Source organism: Podarcis vaucheri, assembly GCF_965113315.1.
Source record: "Podarcis vaucheri genome assembly, chromosome: 10".
Classification (NCBI taxonomy): domain Eukaryota; kingdom Metazoa; phylum Chordata; class Lepidosauria; order Squamata; family Lacertidae; genus Podarcis; species Podarcis vaucheri.
In genome coordinates, this window is record NC_138748.1 from 12,646,061 (window position 1) to 12,669,741 (window position 23,681).

General features: G+C 42.9%; 1 protein-coding gene across 9 annotated transcripts in view; it reads left to right on the forward strand.

The window, feature by feature from the left end:
- Positions 1–18,824: 18,824 nt before the first annotated feature.
- Positions 18,825–23,681, forward strand: part of TAFA5 (TAFA chemokine like family member 5) — a 354,249-nt gene continuing 349,392 nt past the window's right edge. For all 9 annotated transcript variants that reach the window (XR_014223828.1, XR_014223829.1, XR_014223830.1 and 6 more), the window contains exon 1: positions 18,825–19,618. Coding sequence is in view for 4 of the 9 variants with exons in the window: in XM_082239904.1 (XP_082096030.1) it covers positions 19,507–19,618 (112 nt within the window). In the remaining 5 variants the exon portion in view is untranslated. The remainder of the gene's footprint in view (positions 19,619–23,681) is intronic.

A 23,681-nucleotide genomic window follows, 5' to 3' on the forward strand; every position in this document is an offset into this window, starting at 1 on the left:
TGCTGGCAGCTCTTGTTTCTTTTTTAGCATTCTCTCTCTGCAAAGCATGCCAACACCCTACAGCTTCGTAAGCAATTGACTATATATATCACAGCGATAGGGCTGTTTGTCAGCACCCTTAGTGTCATAGGGAAAGTCAAAAGCAAATATTGTTTTTGGAAGGCAAGACGCTAGTAGCATCAAGTGAGCTCCTGCTGAAACAGCAGCGGCTGCTGGAGAAGCGAATTTCCTGCAGAGAGCACCATGTGTGGCTCTATGTGGAATAAAAGCGTGTAGACAGCTGTCCCAAATCTCAGAAGCCCTGGCTAAAATAAGGCTTAGGGTCCATATGCTAGGAGTTGTGAAGTCATCCCATTGTGTACAGTGGCTAGTGATGGCTCAAAAATTCATAATTACATGGTTGAGCACATCAATTTGCCCAGCTTGTGATACTCAGATGTATGAATGGATCCCCAGTTTCCAAAAAAAAGGAGATGTTTTCTCACTTGGAATATAAATTGACATTCTGGGCCTTCACTGTCAACAAACTAAAGAGCCTCATGGCAGTTGGTTTATAGGAACATGCACAGAAGTCATTTAACGTTAGTGTCTTATACTTGAGTTGTGTACACATGACATTTTCTTCAGAATCATTGGAGACTGAATACTTGGTGGGTTGTTGTTTATTTACATACACCACACACAATCTAGATCTACTGCAGATTGTTTGCCCCAGAAAAGCGTCTCCAGAGAAACTGGTTTCAATCTGAAAATAAACCTTATACGGTATACCGGTATATCTACTCACAGAAATAAAAACTGCCTGTGATCTACCGGGGGTGGGGGTGGTTCGGGGCAAAGTTGTTGAGCTTTTTTGGGGGGGGAGGAAAGAGCTACTGTGATCTACCAGTGATCTACCACAGATGTCCAGTGATCTACCAGTAGATCAAGATGTACCTGTTGGACATGCCTGCAGACAATACTAAAGTGAGCTCCCGTTGTTCAGTCCCTGCTCTTGCCAACCTAGCAGTTCGAAAGCACGGCAAAGTGCAAGTAGATAAATAGGTACCACTCCGGCGGGAAGGTAAACGGCGTTTCCGTGTGCTGCTCTGGTTTGCCAGAAGCAGCTTAGTCATGACCCGGAAGCTGTACGCCGGCTCCTTCAGCCAAAAAGTGAGATGAGCGCCACAACCCCAGAGTCGTCTGCAACTGGACCTAATGGTCAGGGGTCCCTTTACCTTTATCTACTTTTGTATCTCCGCCAACAATTCTTAGACCACCTATGTATCCCAACATGGAAACCAGAGACAGAGGTTATACGCTTCTTATTACAGGGGAGAGACCAGGAGCTCACCAAGACAGTAACCAAGTTCCCCAATTTGATTTTCTGCCTCCGAAGTACGCTACAGGACCCTGCCCTTGCTGGAGTCCCACAGAGGTGAAATAGATAGCTTGCCTCTTCTTCCCTTTGGCAAATGACTGTATTGTTGAAATGGCGACGAGATCGCATTGGCCTCTTTATTCTGAATGTTTGCAAGTGATGCCAATAAAGGTTTGATGATGGTGGTGATGGTCTACTTTTGTAACCAAATAAAATATTTAATAAAAACCATTAAAAAAAAAAACTTAGCCAATTCCAGTTTTAGTCAAGGGAGTTGTCCCATAACCAAATACAGTACAAAGTTGGTGTTAATATAAGTCATCAGTGTCAATATAAGTCAGCCAGTGTGGTGTAGTGGTTAAGAGCGGTAGTCTCGTAATCTGGGGAACCGGGTTCGCGTCTCCGCTCCTCCACATGCAGCTGCTGGGTGACCTTGGGCCAGTCACACTTCTTTGAAGTCTCTCAGCCCCACTCACCTCACAGAGTGTTTGTTGTGGGGGAGGAAGGGAAAGGAGATTGTTAGCCGCTTTGAGACTCCTTCGGGTAGTGATAAAGCGGGATATCAAATCCAAACTCTTCTTCAAACTCTTCTTCATCATGGTGCCTCTCAGGTTTTTTTGGACTATAACTCCAATCATACCTAACTAAGCTGGCTGTGGCTAATGTATATTGTAGTCCAGCAACATTTATAGATGGGGTGGGGGAGCTATTTGTACTAGTTACAGAATTCTGCCCGTAAATATGCATTGGAGGATTAAAGAACACAAATTGAAACCCAACAATTATATAGTTGATTGCTCCTTCTTTTAGACCAGATGAAGGGAAAAGCTCCTAAAAATAAAGAAAGAGTACAGAAAGGACAATTTAAAAAAACCAAACCCTAATGATTTAATATAATGATCTCTCTGAGATAGTTGATTACAATCCACATGCTCTTGAAATCTCACATGTGGCTGCCGAGACCATATAACACCGGTCCTGAAAGACCTACATTGGCTCCCAGTACGTTTCCGAGCACAATTCAAAGTGCTGGTGCTGACCTTTAAAGCCCTAAACGGCCTCGGTCCAGTATACCTGAAGGAGCGTCTCCACCCCCATCATTCAGCCCGGACACTGAGGTCCAGCTCCGAGGGCCTTCTGACGGTTCCCTCACTGCGAGAAGCAAAGCTACAGGGAACCAGGCAGAGGGCCTTCTCAGTAGTGGCGCCCGCCCTGTGGAATGCCCTCCTATCAGATGTCAAAGAGATAAACAACTACCTGACATTCAGAAGACATCTTAAGGCAGCCCTGTTCAGGGAAGTCTTTAATGTGTGACATTTTAAAGTATTTTTAATCTTTGTTGGAAGCCGCCCAGAGTGGCTGGGGAAACCCAACCAGATGGGCGGGGTACAAATAACAACAACAACAACAACTGAGTTTCCATTCCCACACTTCCAGCAGCTTAGAATGTAAATAAGGATGACATGATCCAGCAATGAGAGAAGGAATTACTGACAGTTGTGTCCTTCTCACCTGCCCCCCAGCTGGAGGATGCCATGAGATGGACACAAAAGGCATGTGCCCTGCCAGCCCCCCACAGTTTATGCCAGTCTCGCAAAGCAACACTGGGCTTGCAGGATGTTGTGAGTGTTTCCCTCAAAGTAGGGCAGCATTGGCCAGCCGGGCTCCCCACTGTGTGGTTGGGCAAGTAGTACAGCACAAATGTGCTTTGTTCCAGTGGGCAGAGGTTGCTCTGGCAGTGTGCGCCCCCCAGCCCCCATGGTGCACCATGCGCACCCACCGCAAACAACAGCGGGGCACGCTCCACCAATGATTCTGATTCCAGCTGATTGCAGAATATCAATACTTTACCTGTGCTAAAGGGTCCTGGCATGGAAAGGGCAAAGGTCAACTGGACACAGATCACTTTGGGGGCAGGAGGAATGTTCAGATAGATATGTCATGAACCCTGTGTTGCAGTCATGGGATTGTTTATATCACATGACGGTGCATGTTTTCATTCCACATTGTGGAAAGTGATGGAGACAGGATGTTTATATTACAGTGGTACCTCGGGTTAAGTACTTAATTCCTTCCGGAGGTCCGTTCTTAACCTGAAACTGTTCTTAACCTGAAGCACCACTTTAGTTAATGGGGCCTCCTGCTGCTGCCATGCCACTGGAGCCCAATTTCTGTTCTTATCCTGAAGCAAAGTTCTTAACCTGAAGCACTATTTCTGGGTTAGCAGAGTCTGTAACCTGAAGCGTATGTAACCCAAGGTACCACTGTACTGTGTTTCCGTGGTGTACGACATTTGACCTTTGTTCTTTCTCTCTCTGCTGTCTGATGCTGAAGAGGAAGGAGCCGAGTTATGATGCTCCGAGTGTGTATATAAACATAGTATATATGTAAATGTACACGTCCAAAAAGATTTGGAACGTATGTAAATAAACGTAGTTTAGTCAAAAAGCTGCGCTACTGAGTCTGAACGCCGACTGCCTATACTCTGCTGATCCTGAAGTGTCCTAATGCCTCTTGATATCAGTTGCTGTGATGTTCAGGCTGGAGAAAGATTTTGAATCTCCCGAACGAACAACCAGGAGGGAGAGAACATGCTAGTCGGGCATGTGTCTCTATCAGACCCCTACTCGTGTGTAGGACCTCCTGACACTTGGAACAGTTTTTCAGAAAAAAGTGATGTCCTGTTGCAACTGCTTTAAAAGTTGCTTCATTTGTTTTGGCAAACAACATTAAAAGCCCAAAGGTACCTTTTCAAACAGGATGGGAACATTTTGCTTGAATAACCTTGTTGATTGCCCACATGTTCAATACACAATGCACTAATGAAGCCCATCCCAATCTCTTTTCATCTTTGGAGTTTCAGTGTGTCTCCCTTGTTTGGAATAAATGTTGCTAAACATTCTGTGCACAGCACCGTTCACACACTTCTCAGTCTTCCACCGCAGCATATGCTACCAGTAACACCAACACTCATTACAATGTACAAGAGCTGCTTATTATGCTCCCCATCCTGCCCCCAGTCCTCAAATAACTATTTTCTGGAAAGATTTTGGCTTTCTTAAAAGATAAAGGACCCCTGACAGTTAAGTCCACTCGCGAACAACTCTAGGGTTGCGTGCTCATCTCGCTCTATAGGCCGAGAGAGCCAGCGTTTGTCTGCAGACAATTTTTCCGGGTCATGTGGCCAGCATGACTAAGCTGCTTCTGGCGAACCAGAGCAGTGCGTGGAAATGCCGTTTACCTTCCCGCTGGAGCGGTACCTATTTATCTACTTGCACTTTGACATGCTTTCGAACTGCTAGATTGGCAGGAGCTGGGACCAAGGAACAGGAGCTTACCCCGTTGCGGGGATTCGAACTGCCAGCCTTCTGACTGGCAAGCCCTAGGCTCAGTGGTTTAGACCACAGTGCCACTTTCTTACTAGAGTCTTATTTGCTTACTAACGTAGGCAAATAAACTATTACATGGGCAGGGCTAAAAGTAGTAGGCCAAACAGGCATCAATATAAATCAGTGGTTCACAAACTTTCTTTTTCTCTGGCCACCCTTTCAGAATAAAAATTTGCTCATGCCAATTTTTTTACTGATAAGAAATACGTTGGAAAAGCAGGAAAAAAAACTCCTAGCAGTGCTTGATTTATAATATAGAACTCAACTACTTTATAATAGGACCATGGGACATCCAGAATATATAAAACAATGCAGCTACATAAGAACATGAATCAAAATAATCTTATATATATATATTTTATTTCGCATACCATTATAAATATGAGCCTTTTGCATACGTACCTTACGTATTATATAAACTCAATGAGAGGTGTGTTTTTGCCAGGTAATATCATTTATGTTCGGTCTAATTTGAGACAGACGAACTCTCATCTCATCAACACAAACAAGCCTTTCTCTTTTCTGATCTTTCATATTTGTCAGAGCTGAAAATCCCTTGCTTTTCGCAACAATAAGTCATGGCGAACTGTAGCATAATGGCCTTGAAGACATGCGGATAGTTTCTGGTTGTATATCCATTTTTGTTTTTTGCTACTATACTGCACTACACTGAAATGTTTAAATGTTTCTTCGATTGTCCTTGAATCTTCCTGCAAAACTTGCCATCCCTTTGAGAACCGCTGATATAAATGAAGTAGTGTAAATAAGTTATTTGCGGACCTAGCATGTTAAGTCTTTAAGGTTGCAATCCTACACATCCCTGAGAGAAAGACCCATTCAACATTGTGGAACTTAATACTGAATAAACATGCATAGGATTACAGTGGAGATGTGCTCTCTTAAACCAACTCCTTTATCCCACGTATCCCTGCTGCAGCCCTTATGAGATAGGCGGTCATTCTCTTTATTCTGTGCACAACCATTAATCACATTTAAATAAATGTTCTATCCAGCAACACTTCATAGTATAAATGTCAAACTATCTTTCTGGCAGAAACTGGTCCTTTGAGAATATCAGAGCCAATGCACAAAGACACACCAAAACTTGCTAGAAGGGGATTTATTTATGACGACATACCCATCCCATGTTGGGAAGATGTTTGTGTTCTTTTTACATTTCATTGTTCTTTCTTGTTCTTATATCTTTGAAAATCTAATAAAAATATTTTTTTTAAAAAAATACAACACCAATCATACGTCTGGGTAACTTACATTAAAAAGAGAGAGAAGGAATTCATAACAGTAAGTACCTTATTGGCCCAAATATAAGCCACACCTGAATACAACACAAGACGTAACCGGCTGTACGTTTGAAAAAATAGTATATACTATTCATTATATTGAGATTACAATATTGTATTTATTTGTATTACCTAGAGTTTGCACTACTGATGAAGCCCAGGATGGCGAAACAAGGCTAATAGTCCGGAAATCCGGTACGTTGGTCCATTGGGGGGGGGGAATCTAGACAGGGACAGTTAAGCAATAACTTTACAATGGTACCTCAGGTTACAGACCCTTCAGGCTACAGACGCTTCAGGTTACAGACTCCGCTAACCCAGAAATAGTACCTTGGGTTAAGAACTTTGCTTCAGGATGAGAACAGAAATCGTGCGGTGGCAGCAGGAGGCCCCATTAGCTAAAGTGGTACCTCAGGTTAAGAACAGTTTCAGGTTAAGAATGGACCTCCAGAATGAATTAAGTTCTTAACCCGAGGTACCACTGTACTACAACCAATTTTAAATCAAAAACTGTGAAGTAACTTTCAGGTTACACAGCTTGCTTCCTCAGCTTTGATGTGAACCAAAAAGAGACAGGAAGTGACACGTGAAGTGTTTTCCTTGGTAGATAGAATGGTGGAAGTCCAGATAGTGATCTTTTTTTATATAAAAAAAGTTGCAAACCTGAAAGAGTATCTGCCTAAGTTACTTCCATGCTAACAGTGCAATCCTAACCATGTCTACTCTGGAGGAGGCCCGGAGTGCTGTCTCATGGTGTACAAGAGGGAGGGACGGCCGGCAAGGGAGCTGATGCAGTGATCTGCAAAGCCTGTGCCATGTCTGTCTTCCTGCCTGAGAACATGCAAAACTAAATTTTCAGGAAGTGCAAGCTTGTTGCCTTGCTGGAAGAGATTGGTCTGTGAGCTCCAGCTGCGTGTTCAGACCCAGAAACCTCCCCCTTAAATAAATTCAGACAAGACTCAAATTTTGGTTTGGTTTTTGGCAGAATTTAGGCCACAACTTTATTGATTACAGAAAAGTGAGTGGTTGCATAGGCTCTGGTTTGACTAGCTCCCTATACCCTTACAGGTAGCGCTGGCCCAGGGCACCAGCATAGGTCAGCCTGGGGTGAACACCTGGATAAGTGGAAAGCCAGGAACAGGCTATCTCCGCCACCCAAATGCCCCCCTGGACTCAGGCACAGGCACAACCCCCTCACAGGGGTTGACCAAACTATGGAGTCCCTGAATTCCTTTAACGAAATACCCTTCACATAGGGATGGTGAGAGCGTTCTCCCATCCCTATCACCTGAACCAGAGCCTGCCCGCAACCTCACAAGTTGTGATGATTTGCTATGTGGCAGGCGAAACCCAAATGGCACCAGCCAATCAGCCAAGTGGGGAAAATTCCTGCCGTGCCCCTGTCCCAATGACAGACGACACACGACGGCATAGCAAGGTCAAGCACACAGCCCTAAAAGTAGGCAGAGGTGGGCAGGTGTTCCGATACATGAGCTGAAAGAGGAAGCTCTGAGTCATGTGCATAGGTATATATAGATCCCTTGATCCATTTAGCATGAGTCCCATTGGTCTGATTAAACCCAATGGACCTACCAACTGGGTGCTGTGGCTATTCAATTGAACCAACCCAGAACACAGGGTTTGGTTGCCAGGTCTCACCGCAACACTCTTTAAGGGAAGACCTGATTTTCCATCAGCCCCAGCCAGCATTGTCAATGGTCAGAGAAGAAGCTGTTTGCTGTCCAATGACATTCAGAGTGATACAGATGCCCCATCCTTGGATTAAATAAACACACAAAAAAACCCTGCCTTCACAAGTCTAGGTGCAACAAGATGAAGAGGAAAACAAACCACATACTGGTACTGTACATTTTGTTTTATCTTCATAACACAATGGAGGGTTCTGATATTTTTCAGTTAAGTGCTCATTTGTTTGAGAAGAAAACAAAATATGCATGCTTCTTGTTCAAAAATATGAACAGCACATTTTTTTTTTCTACTTGCAGGTACAAAAACAATCGTTTGAACCTTAAAACTGTTGACTGTAGTTTGGCTCTTTTGCAAGTACTAGAGCTACCCCATAGTGATTGATCTGATAAATGTCACCCAAGAGCCTTTTCATCCCATAGTATTACTAAGTACATTCCTTGGGAGTGTAAAAGCAATAAATCTGTTTGACCCCAAAGAAAAGAACCATCTGATTTTTATAAGTAACCATCTTCTGCTGACTGCATCTGTGACCTTTTCGACTTGTAGGTGTAGCAAAGAAAAGTTAAAAGGCATCTCTTCTCATCTCTGCCTTCAAGAAAAATAATAAGCTCTGGCCCACAGTCAGCTTTGAGTTTTGAGGCTTTCGAGAGTATGATTTCAAGCACATTGTTTCAAAGCCCTTATCACCTCCACCAAAATACTTTTGGCAAAGAGATTCTAAGTCATTACTAACAGCACGGTCCTAAACAGGTCTGTGCAGAAGTAGTCCCATTGAGTTCCAGGCAAGAGGCTATATAGGACTGCAGCTTAAAAGATTCACTCATCACTTGTGAAATTGATTTGTGTTCAATAAAATGGTGACTGCCATAGAATCATAGAATCATAGAGTTGGAAGACACCACAAGGGCCATCGAGTCCAACCCCCTGCCAAGCAGGAAACATGTTGCACACCAAATGATGCCCAACTCAGAACCGTTCTGGAGCAGTCATGTATGAATCAACCTCTCATCGAAAGATATTAGAAATTAGGTGAATATTTATTTGAGAAGTTGTAAACCACTAGTTCATTTTTATAAAATTAAACCAGTGAATATACAAAATCACATAATAAATACATAAAAACGACAGAAGAACATACAAAATTCTTTCATTGTTGACAATGTATAAACACCTTCAACTTTTATGTCCATTGACTTTAAGGCTATAGGTTCATTGTAATACCCTTAGAATCACAATACATAGAACTGGTAATGACAAAAAATCTTAGTCCATAGAAGTGACTGTTTATGGGCTTAAATACTAACTAATGCATAGTAATAGCAGGTCAGGGAAGACTAGTAAGTGTTTTTACTGATAATTCCTTCATAATGTCCAAAGCAGGGAGTGTCCTATCTTTTCTGTGGATGTATGTGTAAGCTCAAGCTGCAAGCAGTGGTTTTCATCATTTTATTGTGGAGAAAATGCAGTGCCCCACTCTTTGGACATGCCCATTATGGTTTGAGAACCTTTGTTTATGCGTCAAAATAAAAAAATTCCTTCCAGTAGCACCTTAAAGACCAACTAAGTTAGTTCTTGGTATGAGCTTTCGTGTGCATGCACACTTCTTCAGAGAGACTGAAACAGAAGTTGCCAGATCCTTCTATATAGTGAGAAGGTGGGGAGGGGTATTACTCAGAAGGGTGGTGGGAATGGGAGATAGGCAGATAGCTGAGATGAGCCTGTTGACGACTCTTTGTTTATGCGTGTGTGTTTTTTGGAGTCTTTATAATAGCCATCTTGCAACTGGGACTTGGATTTGTGGTTTTCACTATGGTGGCCAGACATAAGATTACCCATGCTTAGGAAAAAGCACTAGCTCTTTGCCCTGCTTGGAAAAACTTCACCCGGTCCACTCAACCTCATTCATGCTCATGGGAACATAGGAAGCTGTCTTACACAGCATCATAACATCAATCCATCCTGCTCAGTATCATCTATGCTGACTTGCAGAGGCTGCCCAGGCAGAGGTGGATTTAGGGGAGCACAACCAGTTCGGGCGCACTGGGTGCAGAGCCTTGGGGGCACCACATCTATAATTTGGAATGGTCTGTGATAGGTGGAAGGGTACTGAATTTTGGCGTCACACAGGGCACCACTGAAATTTGAGACCCCAAGATGCGGCACTGGTCCAGAGTTTCAGACAGGAGTCTCTCCCAGCCCTACCATTGGCTAATTAAACAATCTATGGCCTTTTAAACTGTGTGTTTGTGGAAGGGGGTATTGTTTGTTACTATGGTTTGTATTTTTGTGTTTTTTGTACAGTGGTACCTCGGGTTACAAACACTTCGGGTTACAAACGCTTCAGGTTACAAACTCCGCTAACCCAGAAGTAGTACCTCAGGCTGAGAACTTTGCCCCAGGGTGAGAACAGAAATCGTGTGGTGGTGGCGCGGCGGCAGCAGGAGGCCCCATTAGCAAAAGCGCACCTCAGGTTAAGAACGGTTTCAGGTTAAGAACGGAACACCGGAACAAATTAAGTTCATATCCCAAGGTACCACTGTATTGTAAACCATCCTGTGATCCTCAGATGAAGGGTGGTATAGAAATGTAAAATAATAATAATAATAATAATAATAATAATAATAATAATACCCAGATTGAACCTGGGACCTACTGCATGCTAAACAGATGCTCTATCCCTCAGTCACAACCCTTTTCCACTCACCTACAATTGATGCAATGGCCAGACAGGAATTCAAAGGATACTGAACTTACGCATAATGGATGTATAGTTTCCATATCCATACCCATGTATGGAAGCAAACATAGCACAAGTGCAGTGATGCCAGCCAGTTAATGTTAATCCTTTTCATTTTCCAGTAGGAAGTGTACTCATGGTCTTCTGCATAACGGTGCAGTGACCAAACAATAAAGCAACTTGATTTGATTTGACAACTTTGGTGATTTAGCCTTCAAACTGCCTTGTTTTGTTTTGGTGGTGTTTGTTTTTGCCAATAAAAAGAAGAACATATATAACACTGGGCTAGTGAGCTCATTCCTATAAGAGGACTTTACATTTGAAACAGACTGTGTCCTGCTTCGCTTTTTGCCAAATGAAGACCTAATGAGCTGAATCCATAAAAGATAGTTTGACTTTCATCCCAATGGGACATGTTTGTCAGACTTTAAATCCAATTTATTTCAGTGGGACTAACTTGTTCTTGATTCACCCAAATATGTTTTATTCTTATCAAGTTGGGCACTGGGTTTATGGTTTATAGTACATTTTATCTACATTTTGCTCACACAGTCCTTGTCCCCCCCCCCATTTCTTCATTTCATAATAAAGAAATCTTACTTTGCTTTGGATTTACCAGTTCCTCATAGTTCTAACATTTTATAATCTATTTGCTGATGAGAAATAGATGCAAAACAGTATCCTAACTTATTTCACTGGGATGTTTCAGAACAAGGAGAAGAAGAAGAAATGAACCACAATATTTGTTAAAATTGCATTGTCTGTACAAACACACTTCAGAGGGAAAGAAATCCTTACTTTTTTAAAAGCATAAGAAAAAGACAGAATGAATTCCTTCAGGTAATTACTATTTTCAGTTGTCACAAATTCTTGTTGAAATTTTGGAATAATTAAGAATGAGGCAAATGCTGTTTGGATAGGCAGAAGAATAATGTGAGACTCAGCTGAAGGAGAGTTCAGAGAAATTAATAATAATTCCATGTGGATTCTGAATCTCTTTGAATCTGTTCAAATTATAGTACTGTGAGTATTGATGTTAATATTCTTTTGTTCAACGATATCTACCCTGGATATAACTATTCTGGAAAATTAGCAGTGTATTTGTAAGGGAGTGATTCATCAGAGACACAGATCCATGAGTAACCTTATTATATAGAAACTTATACTAAATTAGTCACAAATGCCACATACCTAAGAGAGGCAACACCTAATTTAGAGGATAGAAAACACCCATAAACTTGAAATATGAACTAGAGGTAGCTGGAACACCTTTGTTTGATGTCTCCAATGTTCAGCATATTAGAAATCCATTTCATAAAACTCGTAGGAGTTGGAGCTCTTTACATCAGCACTATTCACTGATAACCATGAATAATGATGATGATTTTATAATTTATACCCCGCCCATCTGGCTGGGTTTCCCCAGCAACAAGTTATCCAACAAGTTAGTTAGTTAGTTATCCAACGAGTAATCCAGCAAGTTAGTTAGTTAGTCCAATCATTTCCATTTGCTCAACAGAACTTCCCATTCCTGTCCTCTCTTCTCATGCCCTCTCCAAATCCCCTTTGGGGGATTGAGAGAATCCGCAGAACAGATTCAGGGGGCATAGGAGTGCATGGGGAAAACGTAAGGAGAGAAAGTTCTGTTGTGCAGCTGGAAGATCTCATGGAGCTACCGTACTTGGCTGGATATCACCCAACAAAGCTGGCAATAGGCTCCTCAGCAAAGCAACCTCTTGTCAGAACGGATAAAATGAACATAAGTCTTTCTCCCCATTTCTTCCAAAAACCTGCTGCTGCCCAGGTGGTTGCCCTGTGGCTGCAGGTTATTGTCTGTGTTTTTAATGGATCTTTTAATAGTATTTTAATTCTGTTAGTGTTTAATTATATTTTAATGATAGTCTTTTTAGTTTGTCCTATTTTATGTGTGTAAGCTGGTGGAAAGGCGTGATATAAAATAGCAATAACAATAATAGAAAGGGCAGTCTGACCCCAGTACAGTGGAACCTTGAGTTGCAGACGTAATCCATCCCGTAGGCACGTCCGCAACTCGAAGCGTTCGCATCCAGAAGCGCCGCGTCTGTGCATGTGCATAGCGTGATTTAGCACTTCTGTGCATGTGCCAGTAGCAGAACCGGAAGTAACCGTCCCGGACGCAACCTGAAAGGGCATAACCGGAAGCAGACACAACGTGAGGTATGACTGCAATGCAAAACTGATCTGTACTCAGAAACACAAGCATAGGGCAATACAGTGGTACCTCGGGTTACAGACACTTCAGGTTACAGATGCTTCAGGTTACAGACTCCGCTAACCCAGAAATAGTGCCTTGAATTAAGAACTTTGCTTCAGGATGAGAACAGAAATCGTGCGCCGGCGGCTGCAGGAGGCCCCATTAGCTAAAGTGGTACCTCAGGTTAAGAACAGTTTCAGGTTAAGAACGGACCTCCAGAATGAATTAAGTTCTTAACCCCACGTACAGTTGTACCTCGGTTTTCGAGCGTCTCGGAAGCGAACATTTCGGTTTTTGAATGCCAAAACCCCGGAAGTAAATGCTTCCTTTTTCGAACGCACATTGGCAGTTGAATTGCTTCTGCTGTGTGTTTTTCCATTTTCCCTGTTGAAATTGAAATTTTCCCTTTGCACTTTGGTTTTCAAATATTTCAGAAGCCAAACGATTTTCTGGAATGGATTATGTTCAAAAACCAAGGTACCACTGTAGGTGCTTTGTTGGTGGTTATATATTCGGTAAATCAATCTCACTGTTCTCTTAATCAGGCCGCTGGCAGTGAAGACTTAGACCTGCCCAAATTTATTCCTAGGTCTCTCTCTATTCCAACACAGAAATTCTCTTTATTTTAGGTTAGGGGTGGAGGATTAGATTGATTCAGTTCACACTTAAACCTGAATCTGTTGAATTCACGATATCCAAAAGAATACAGTGGTACCTCGGGTTACATATGCTTCAGGTTACATACGCTTCAGGTTACAGACTCCGCTAACCCAGAAATAGTGCTTCAGGTTAAGAACTTTGCTCCAGGATGAGAACAGAAATCGTGCTCCAGTGGCGCGGTAGCAGCAGGAGGCCCCATTAGCTAAAGTGGTACCTCAGGTTAAGAACAGTTTCAGGTTAAGTACAGACCTCCGGAACGAATTAAGTACTTAACCCAAGGTACCACTGTATAAGGAATGAAAGTAGCCATCATTTGAAATTTGCACTTATTAAAATTTAGCAATGAAGTTCTCCTACCAATGTTTACATATATATATATATATATATATGGAAAAAGTGTGCATAAAAGTAAGTGTACTAGTCAAAACAAAATAAATAAATGCATTAAAGTAGGAGAAATTTCTTGAAAAATGTGTACATTAGTGAAATACCAAAATGACAGAACCTTCCATCCCTATTTTAGGTGTAAATTTTGCTATCCTTCCTAGATCCTAATCACTCACTGAAATAAAGGCATTTTTGTGTGTTTGTCGTTCTTTCAATCACATTTGCAATAGTATTGGCTTAAATTAATATATTATTTACTTTAGGGTCAAACTAGATATATTCTAGCCTTAGCATGCATGATTTAAAAAATGAACAAATAACTAGCATGTGGGGAGGAGCTAGATTAGGACTATGGTGTAGGGTGTCACTGTGAATTTTTCTCCCATTGCAAATAGCAAATGTGGGAGGCCTAAGTTTGACGAGGGAACTTGGCAAAGAGAAAAGGTAGAATACCCTTCCCCCATGCCATGGTTCCAATCTAACTGGGTCCCACTAGGGTACCTATTTTGAAAAAAACCAGGGGTAAAAAATGTGAATAACACCATGTGTCGTTTGGATTTTAATATAATGATCTACCAGTGAACAGATTCGTAGCTGCTTAACTACTTAATTCTGTTTGTGTGTCAGGTCAAATTCATGCTATCATCCAGACTGAAGCAGTGACTCACTTCAGAATGAACAGGCAATTTGCTAAACTCTAGGCATCTTTTTCAGAATAGAATGTCAGGTACAAAAGAAACAAACCCTTAATTTTCAAAAGCAACTAAGGTTGCTAAGTGATGTACTCACCCATCACTTCACCTACAAAATCGAAGTGCTCGTTGCACAAAGAAAATAAAAAAATATATTAAGTTATTTAAATCTTAAACAGTTTCTCAAAATAAACACATCCAGAGCTTTCTCATTAACAGGAGGTGAGCAAGGATAGTCAGCTTTATACATGTACCTTATGTTGTATCACAGAGATAATGACTCCAATCCAGAAAGGAGTGGTTTAGGCAGTGCTTTTTTTTCCTTAAAAAATATATATTTAGGGGTACTCTCATTTTCCTACTCATATTGAAATAATGCCCCTCAATGAGGCCAAACTTAGATTCACAAAATGTTTAGGGGTATTCATCCCCCCGCATCCCCCCAGAAAAAAAAGAACTGGGTTTAGGTGTATAAAGAGTCTTCTAACACTGGCCAGTTTCCAGAGATTGCGGAACAGGTTGCCATGATGAGGTAAGAAAGGCCTCAGCATCAGAAGTACAATTTACACATGCTATTTTATATGTATAGCTTCAAATTTAGAAATAATTACTATCGTTTGAAAAAGAAATGCATTTCATAATATTGGGAAGACTATATAACTAGGTAACCTGTGCACTTGCTCTGTCTTCTGTCCAGTGCTAACAGCTGATGGGCTATTTCAAGACCTCTGCTCTGCCCTTTCATTATCCTTTATCTTTAAACCAGACTGTCTGTCACGTGTATTGCTATTGGAAGAAGAAGAAGAGTTTGGATTTGATATCCTGCTTTATCACTACCCGAAGGAGTCTCAAAGCGGCTAACATTCTCCTTTCCCTTCCTCCCCCACAACAAACACTCTGTGAGGTGAGTGGGGCTGAGAGACTTCAGAGCAATGGGAGCTCACCCCGTAGTGGGGATTCGAACCGCCGACATTCTGATTGGCAAGCCCAAGAGGCTCAGTGGTTTAGACCACAGCGCCACTGGCGTCCCATAAGTGAGAATCGCTTCCTACTAATATGTTTCATGAATATAATGCACACTTATTAGGTCCAATCTAAATCAATAGCACTCAGTTCCCAAAATGTTTATGATCTGGCTAGCCCAGAGATGTTACTAGCCCAGAGGTAGAAAGAAGACAGAGTCCCTACCAGAGAAGAATGGAAGATTAAGTTGATGGACTATGTCGAAATGGCAAAAAAAGACCAGAAGAATCAGAAATCAGGAAGACCAAAACTTTAAAAAGGAATGGGAAAAATATATTATTTACCTTAAAAACCATTGTAAACAATTAAAATTATTAGTATGATTGGAATAACACTTGTAGCTTAATGTTGACTTTTGGTTATAATGGATATTTAATAGATTTGGCTTAATAGACAAGATGCAGGAGGAATAGGTTAATATAAGGACCCACAAAGAACAGGGGGGAGACTCTTCAGAATTCCCTTTCTGTGTGGGTTGTTTGATAATTGTTTGTAAATTTCAAAATCGGAAAAAACTAAAAAAACATTTAAAAAATGTTTATGATCTGGCAGGCCTTTCCAACAGGACTTAGCCTCATCCCCACTCTATTTAAAAATGTATTACCAATTGCTGTTCTTAAATTTAAGCTACATTGTGCATGCTTTCTGCAATGTAGGCTCTACAGAGTTGATCATAATTTGCTCCAAGTAAATGTACATAGGACTGAAGGCTTGAGCATGTTTCTGGCCCATTAATAATAATATGAATAATAATAATAATTTTATTATTTATACCCCACCCATCTGTCTGGGTTTCCCCAGCCACTGGGTGGCTATTAAATCTCTATATTAATTTCCCATGACCCAGTGGTGTTAACCCAGCTTTCTGTTTTCCATTAACCAAAGAATCCTTTCCTGAAGGTTGAAGTTGTATCCAATTGTATCCACACATACAATTAAAGTCCTGTCAAACTCCCTGGTTTTCTCCTGTTTCCCCTATCCTCTGGCAGGAGCTGTGAAGGAGTGGAGGGTGGGTGCTCACTCCCCAGGAGGGCTCTGCTGTGCCACCCACCCCTGTAGTGCCTTGTCCTCTGCTACTGTCTAGGAGGGGAAGTGTGCAAGCAACTGAAGACAGTGCCCTATCCTATCTCCTTCTTTTTGCTCACCATGCCACCACAGTGGGGAGGAACTGGCCTGTTGTGCTGCCTTGGAAGAGAGTGAAGACGGTCACCAGTGTGGTGTAGTGGTTAAGAGCGGTGGACTCGTAATCTGGTGAACCGGGTTCGCGTCTCCGCTCCTCCACATGCAGCTGCTGGGTGACCTTGGGCCAGTCACACTTCTCTGAAGTCTCTCAGCCCCACTCACCTCACAGAGTGTTTGTTGTGGGGGAGGAAGGGAAAGGAGATTGTTAGCCGCTTTGAGACTCCTTCGGGTAGTGATAAAGCGGGATATCAAATCCAAACTCCTCCTCCTCCTCCTCCTCCTCCTCCTCCTCCTCCTCATCCTCCTCCTCTTCTCTACCCACTTGCCCTCTCTGCTCTTTCTGCATCCTGTGGCACAAAGAGTTGGCCACCTCATCATCTCAATGGTCCACTTGAGTTCGCCCTCTGGGCATCACAGCAGGGAGAGATTCAATCCAGTGTGAGCCAAATTCTTCCTGCCACATCCCCAAGTGTGGCAAGTGAGACAGCATGAGGAGTCCACATTTGTTCCCTCCCTTTCTTACTCCCAGATGGACAAATCCTGCAACCACCATGGCTTCCTGGGCACAGGACCAATCCAGCCTGAGGGTTCTGCCCAGAGAGGACAAGCCAGAGAAAGGAAGCAAGGAGCCTTCTCTTGCTTGCACGTTCCAAAGTGTACCTCCAAGTGTACCTATTTTCTAGGGACAGTCCTGGATTTACAGAAGCCGGTTTCCAATTAAATCCCAGAGTGCCCCACTTTTCCTTAGGATGCCCCTATTTTCACTGGAAAAATGTTGGGTGGTATGGTAGGACGTCCCTGCTTTCGTAGAAGGGTATGGCGTTATGCAACCCCAAGCAAAGGAGATAAGTAACTATACAACCTTCAGAAGACATCTGAAGTCTGCCTTGTATAGGGAAGGGGTTTTGTTGTTGTTTTTAAATCTTTAATGTTCTATTATGTTTTTATACAGTATAGGAAGCCTCCTAGAGTGGGGCAACCTACTCAATCACATTATCATGGAACAGGACGTCTCTATTTTCAGCAGAGAAATGTTGGAAGGGTATGTAAGCGGCAGGCGAGGTGGGGCCGCTGGTTCGATGGACTTCATTTGGGGACCCCCCCCCCTTTAACCAACCCCTCTTTTCCAGTGCTAGGAGGAAAAACTGCTATGCTGGGCGGATCTTTCACTAGCAGCAGCCCCTTTTTCTGCGGCAGGCAGAAAGTGGCAGCGTTGGAGCAGACTTTTTTTAAAACAACAACAAACAGGTTCTTTAAAACGTGCGCCCCGGCACCGAATGCGTCGCGACGCGCGCTTTTGCAAAGGCGCGTTCAACTTTGCGCGCAGTTCGGCCTCCAGGGAGGAGGGGGCCGCTTCCCCATCCGCGCGCACACGCGGTGTGATTCTTTTGAGGCGCCCACCCCCGCCAAAAAAGCCGCAGCCGGGAGAGGAGGAGAAGGAGGGGACGCAGCGCGCGAGGCGAAGCCGACGACAAGCAGCCGCGTGCAGTCCGAATTTGGAGCGCGCGCGCGCGGCGCTTGGCGTCTCTCCCACTCGCGCTCCAGCCGTCGCCAAAGCGGGCGGGAAAAGACAAGAAACACACAGAGACAGAGAGAGAGAGAGAGAGAGAGAGAGAGAGAGAGAGAGAGAGAGAGAAGAGGGCGGGAACGGGACGCAGGCTTCGCCCTCGGAGCCCCCTCCTCACTATATATATATAAAGCAAAACAGTAGCAGAGGAGGGAGAGGCGCCGCCGGGCAAGCGCTCGGTCGACGGAGCTGCCAGCTACGAGGGCAGAAGGAGCGGATAGCTGTAGGAGGACGGGGATTTTCCCACTGCGGATTGAAGACGGAGCGAAGAAGGGCAAGGCGCCCGGGAGAAGGCGGCGGCCAGGGGGCTCCGTCGCGCGCGCCCTGACTTGACCCAAAAGGGGGAGGGAGGGAGGGAGGATACGCGTCCTCGTCGTCTGTTGCGGAGGGCGAGCCAGCACCTGTGGGCGCGGCCGCCCCACCTCCTCCTCCTCCTCCTCACCGAGGACAGCTGCGGCCGCTACAGCCGCCACCGGGATCCGCGACGAGGCTGACGACTCTACAAGTGCCGAAGGGAGGCGGCGAGGGAACGCTGCCGCCCCTCGGATAATACCTCCCGGAGGGGTTTCGAGCAGCTCCGCCAGGTTCGCAGGAAGGATGCGCCCGCTTCTTCTCTTCGCCTCGTGGAGTTACGACGTCTCTTCCCCGGTCTTGGCGTAGGGAGACGCCGCTGGCTGGCTGGTTTGCGCGCGCGCGCGTGTGAATGTGTTCGAGGCGTTTGCGTGTCGGCGTGGGTCCCGTTCCCCCGTCGCAGGACTCGCGAAGACGTGCCTCTCGCTGACGGGGAGGCTGGACCGCGAGGCATCCCCGGCGCACAGGGGAGTCGCCTCGCCGATCTGTTCTGCTCGAGCCTCCCTGGATTCTCGGTAAAGGGGCGAATGATTAAAAATAACGAGAAGATGCTGATTTTGGACACCGAAGCGAAATAACTTTGCCCTTCCCGCGAAACCAGTGCTCGCCCCTTCGAAAGAGAAGGAGGAAAGTTGCAGTGTTTCCACCCCCCGCTTCCTCGCTTCCCAATGAATCGGAGAAAGAGGTAAAAAAATGTGCCATGGCTTCGCTGGGCTGAAGATGCTCCTCGCTGCTTGTGGATGCTGAAGCCGAGATCGGCCTGGAAGATGTTTCTCTTTGGGATTACACGTGGCGAAAGGCGGTCACTCCGAGGGAGAGCTGGCTAGTGGTGAGACTCACCTGACCCGCCTTGCCCTCCTTGTTTTGTATCTGTTTTGGGCTTTTTTTCTGCACTGGGGGACGCAGTGGCTTCAATGGCTCCATCTCCCAGGAGAAGCAGCAGGAAAGATGCCAATGCTTTGCCAAGCGCGTCCTCAACTTTCTGGGCAATTATGATCTTGGTTGGCCTCCTCATCGCCTACTGCAGTAAGTAACAGCCGCAGCCAGATGGCAAATCCACTTCCTTTTTGGCTTGGGCAGTTGGTGGGTTTTTCCTCTTCTTTGGCAGGTGGGGATAACATTATGCTTGAGAGGCCAAGTTGTCAAAACACACACAATGTGTTAATATTAAACTATGGTGCCAAGCAGTCCATCCCACAGAGAGGAAGCTCTGCGAGATTCTCTTCCTTCTCTTTGAAACACTTTAATGCTAGTAATAAGAAATGTGGAAAGCCCGTGTTTCCTATTGGAGGATGTGAGCACACCAGCAGAATTCTTGCCTAGATGGTACTTTGTTTACTCCTGTAATTGCAAGCCTGTTTTCCTTTCACCTGCCTTGGTCCAGCCCCCCACCTGTGCTTCATTGTAGATCGATACCTGCGCTGAGTTTCACTTGCTCTTGTGACATATGTCTTGGTACCACTAGCATCATTTATGGCTCGACACATAGCAATGGAATTATCTGGCTGTAAAACTGCAATAGGACAAAACTAGAATGTCCTTAGCATCATTCTGGAAAGACCAGTGTTCTAACAATTTTTTAAAACATGACTTCTTAAAACTAGGAGCAGTGGCGTAGCATGGGTTGTCAGCACCCAGGGCAAGGCAAGTAATTTGCGCCCCCTAACCTGTGGATTTGCGCCCCCTAACCCTAACCCCCAGATGTTGCGCCCGGTGCGGACGGCCCCCCCTGCACCCCCCCACGCTACACCACTGACTAGGAGCTGAGTATCTGTAAGTGAAGGGTTGTGCATTGTTGATAGATAAGATGTGCTTCATTTATAAAGGCCAGTCTAAGGCTGCAGTCATACACTGTAAAGATTACAGTTCTGACCTGTGACAGTTTTTCTACAAATATGAACATATTTGGTATGGCTGGAGGGGGGAAGCTGTATTTGATCTGAATTGAAATTGATTTGAAATGCAGTTTCTTTGGTGTCTCAGGAAATGATGCAGTTGAGCACTTGTGTCATTCTAAGGCTTTAATCCTGTACACTTACCTGAAAGTAAGTAAGTACTGTGGAACTTAATAGGACTTATTTTTGAGAAGGTAGGAATAGGATTGCTCTGTTGGTCTTCCTTATATTCCCCCCCCCTTAATATTAGCTTTTACAGTATTTTTAATCCATGGTGGTTGCAAAACTCACTCAGTACAGTATGTTACTGAGATCCTTTCATGGAATAATTCTTAGGTTGAAGTACAATGCAGAGTACAAAAGTCATGCTGCAGCCTATGCTTAGGTTATCGGGAATAGAAATAGTGTTGACTTTCAGAAGTGTGTCTATTGTATCCCATACACTTTTCATTTTGTGCACTCTCTCTCTCTGAACCTTTTGTGGGATACGTCATCCAGTGCTGTAAGGAAACTGAAGTGAGCTGTGATGCTTCATGTCTTTGTGATGAATTCCATTACAGTTGGAATCTTCTGTCATTGGCTCTATAAAACAGACTCATCCTAATTTCCAAACATTCTAGTAGCACTTGACATTTCATGTTTTAAAACCATAATGTTCATTCAGTATGCTGATTTCCCTCTAGGCTTTCAGGTAAAAAATTACATTTCCATTTGTAAGCATTCAGCGGCATGATTTCCTGTGTGTTTTCCTGGATTTTCATTGGGACTTACTTCATACTTAGAGTTTATGGGATTGTAGCTCAAGTGTCCTTTGGGACCAATAAATATATTGGAAACTGCAAAGAGTACTCTGCAACACTTTAAATTACACTGTTTAAATATTATGCTAAACATATGTTAGAGAAGCATGGTAAGAAGTGTGGGGGGGGGAATGTAGTATGTAGGCATGATATTTCTAAATACCATTGACCAGGATTTTTTCCTGCGCCAGCAGAAGGAAAAACTTCAATAACTGTGAGAGAGATATTTCCTAGAGATTTGATCTAGATATTATGAGTTTTCTTCCCTTAAAATGTGTAACAATAACATTATTGTTTTCATGTCTTTTCCCAGCACATAGATATAAACTACAGATGCAGTCTCATTTGTTTTTTTGTAAAGGAACAATTCCTGAATAACTTAATTGCAAACAAAACCTACCTTAGTCAACAGGCAGTATATATATTGTGCCATTCAACTCTGAGCGAACACCAAGCAGTCTAAAATATATAGCATTGCAACAGTCTGCCACTTATATTCTTCACTGACTTGAATGCACAACTTTGGAATGTTGAAGCATAATTTGCATATCACCTGACTGCTATAGTGCTTGAAGTACGTTTTTAGCTTGTCTTTATCCAGGAATAATAATAATAATCCTGTGCATATCTACTTAGGAGCAAGCTACTTCTTTCTGTGTAAACATGAATGACTATTCCTCTGTAAAAGTGTAAATAGGGGAAAGGTGTGCTAATTTAACTTCAATAAAGCCCCATCACTGTAATAGTATACATGTTTGAAGATTCCCTTCAATAAGTGAAACAGAGGCAGTTTGTTTTAAATGTCTCTTATTCAAATCATTTAAGAATTAGTCATTGGTTATTACTTTTGTGATGCTTGTAATGAAGAAGTGTAAACAATATGAACATTTGCAGCATCCTTAATGTTATGTTCATTAATATAAACACATCAATGCATTTTAAATTGGACAGCTTTAGTCCAAAGTACACAGGCAGTTAAATTACAGCAAATTACCCAAAATACAGACTTCATATGATGGATAAGTAAAAGATTGAAGTAACCTTTCAACATAATTCAAAGTGTTGCTTCTCTTATTCCTTTCTCTTTTCTCCTATATTAAGATATGTTCCTTTTTTGGGTATTTTTAATGAAGAAGTGCAGTAGATAAATTTAGCTTGTAAAAAAGCATTTAGATCAACACACCACTAATTATAATGCTATTTATTGTTTAATTTATTGACAAGATAGCTGTTACTTGTATACCCTAAGATGATAATCTTATCGTTTCTCTTCTCCCACCCCCTTAAAATTTTGGCTTATAGTTAAGGATAGTGGCTCCACCCAATGGCTGAAGCAGAGACCTGTACTAGACCAATTAGGTTAGTTGCTATAGTGATAAAGCTTTGTCAGGCATTTCCTCTGGAGGGAAAAAGATCCAGAGTTAAGGCGGCTCTAAGTGGGAGGCAGTGGCAGAAACTAGGGAAAAAAATAACTGTGATAAAATATTTTAAAATGTGCTTGCTTGTGAAAGATCCTGTAATATTCCATTTTCAAAAAGCAAAACAATGCACTTAAAACCCTACTCTGTTAATGTGTTGAGTAGCTTATCAGACTCTTAAAGATGTCTGATCTTGCCATGATTAACATATGTTGTAATTGCATCTTGTCTGGGCTTCTGCAATGTGCTTTATGTTGGACTACCTTTGAAGCACTGTTTGGAAACTTCAGCTGCTACAGCCTGATTTTTGACCAGGAACAGTTATAGGGAACATGCTGTTCACTGGCTACTGAATCATTTTAGGGCACAATTTAAAGTGGCTTAACATAGGAAAGCCTAAGCATCTTGGGACCAGGGTACTTTAAAGACCATCTTCTCCCTTCTGAGCCCATCTGAGTATGGAGATCTTCCAAAGGGGCTTTTTCTTCTGTTCTACTATATCTTGAGTTGTGGAATGAGAGGATTTCATCAGTGGCTGTACCCTTGCTTTTGTATCTCTTTTTCCATATGGAGATTTGTTTAGCTCTCTTTGTTTTGTTTTGTTTCTTCCAGCAGAAAAACAATTTTTATTTAGAGAACAAATAAACTATTTTTATTTAGAGAAGGCTTTTGACTGTTGGTTTAATTTGCCTCATTTATTGCTCAGCATATTTTAATCAACTGATATTTTATATGATGACGATTATTGTTCTGAGTAGACTTATCTGCTTCTTATGTTCATGTTTCTATACATCCTGCATTGACTGCATTTTTACTGTATTGTTAGCGGCCTTGAGTGCCATGCATAGAAAAGCAGAATATAAATTGAAATTATAAACATATTAATGTAGATCTTGTGTAGCTCCAGCAACAGATTGCAAGGTGATTGGCAACTGCCCTCTTAAAATAATCTAATTCTACAAGTTCATTAAATTGT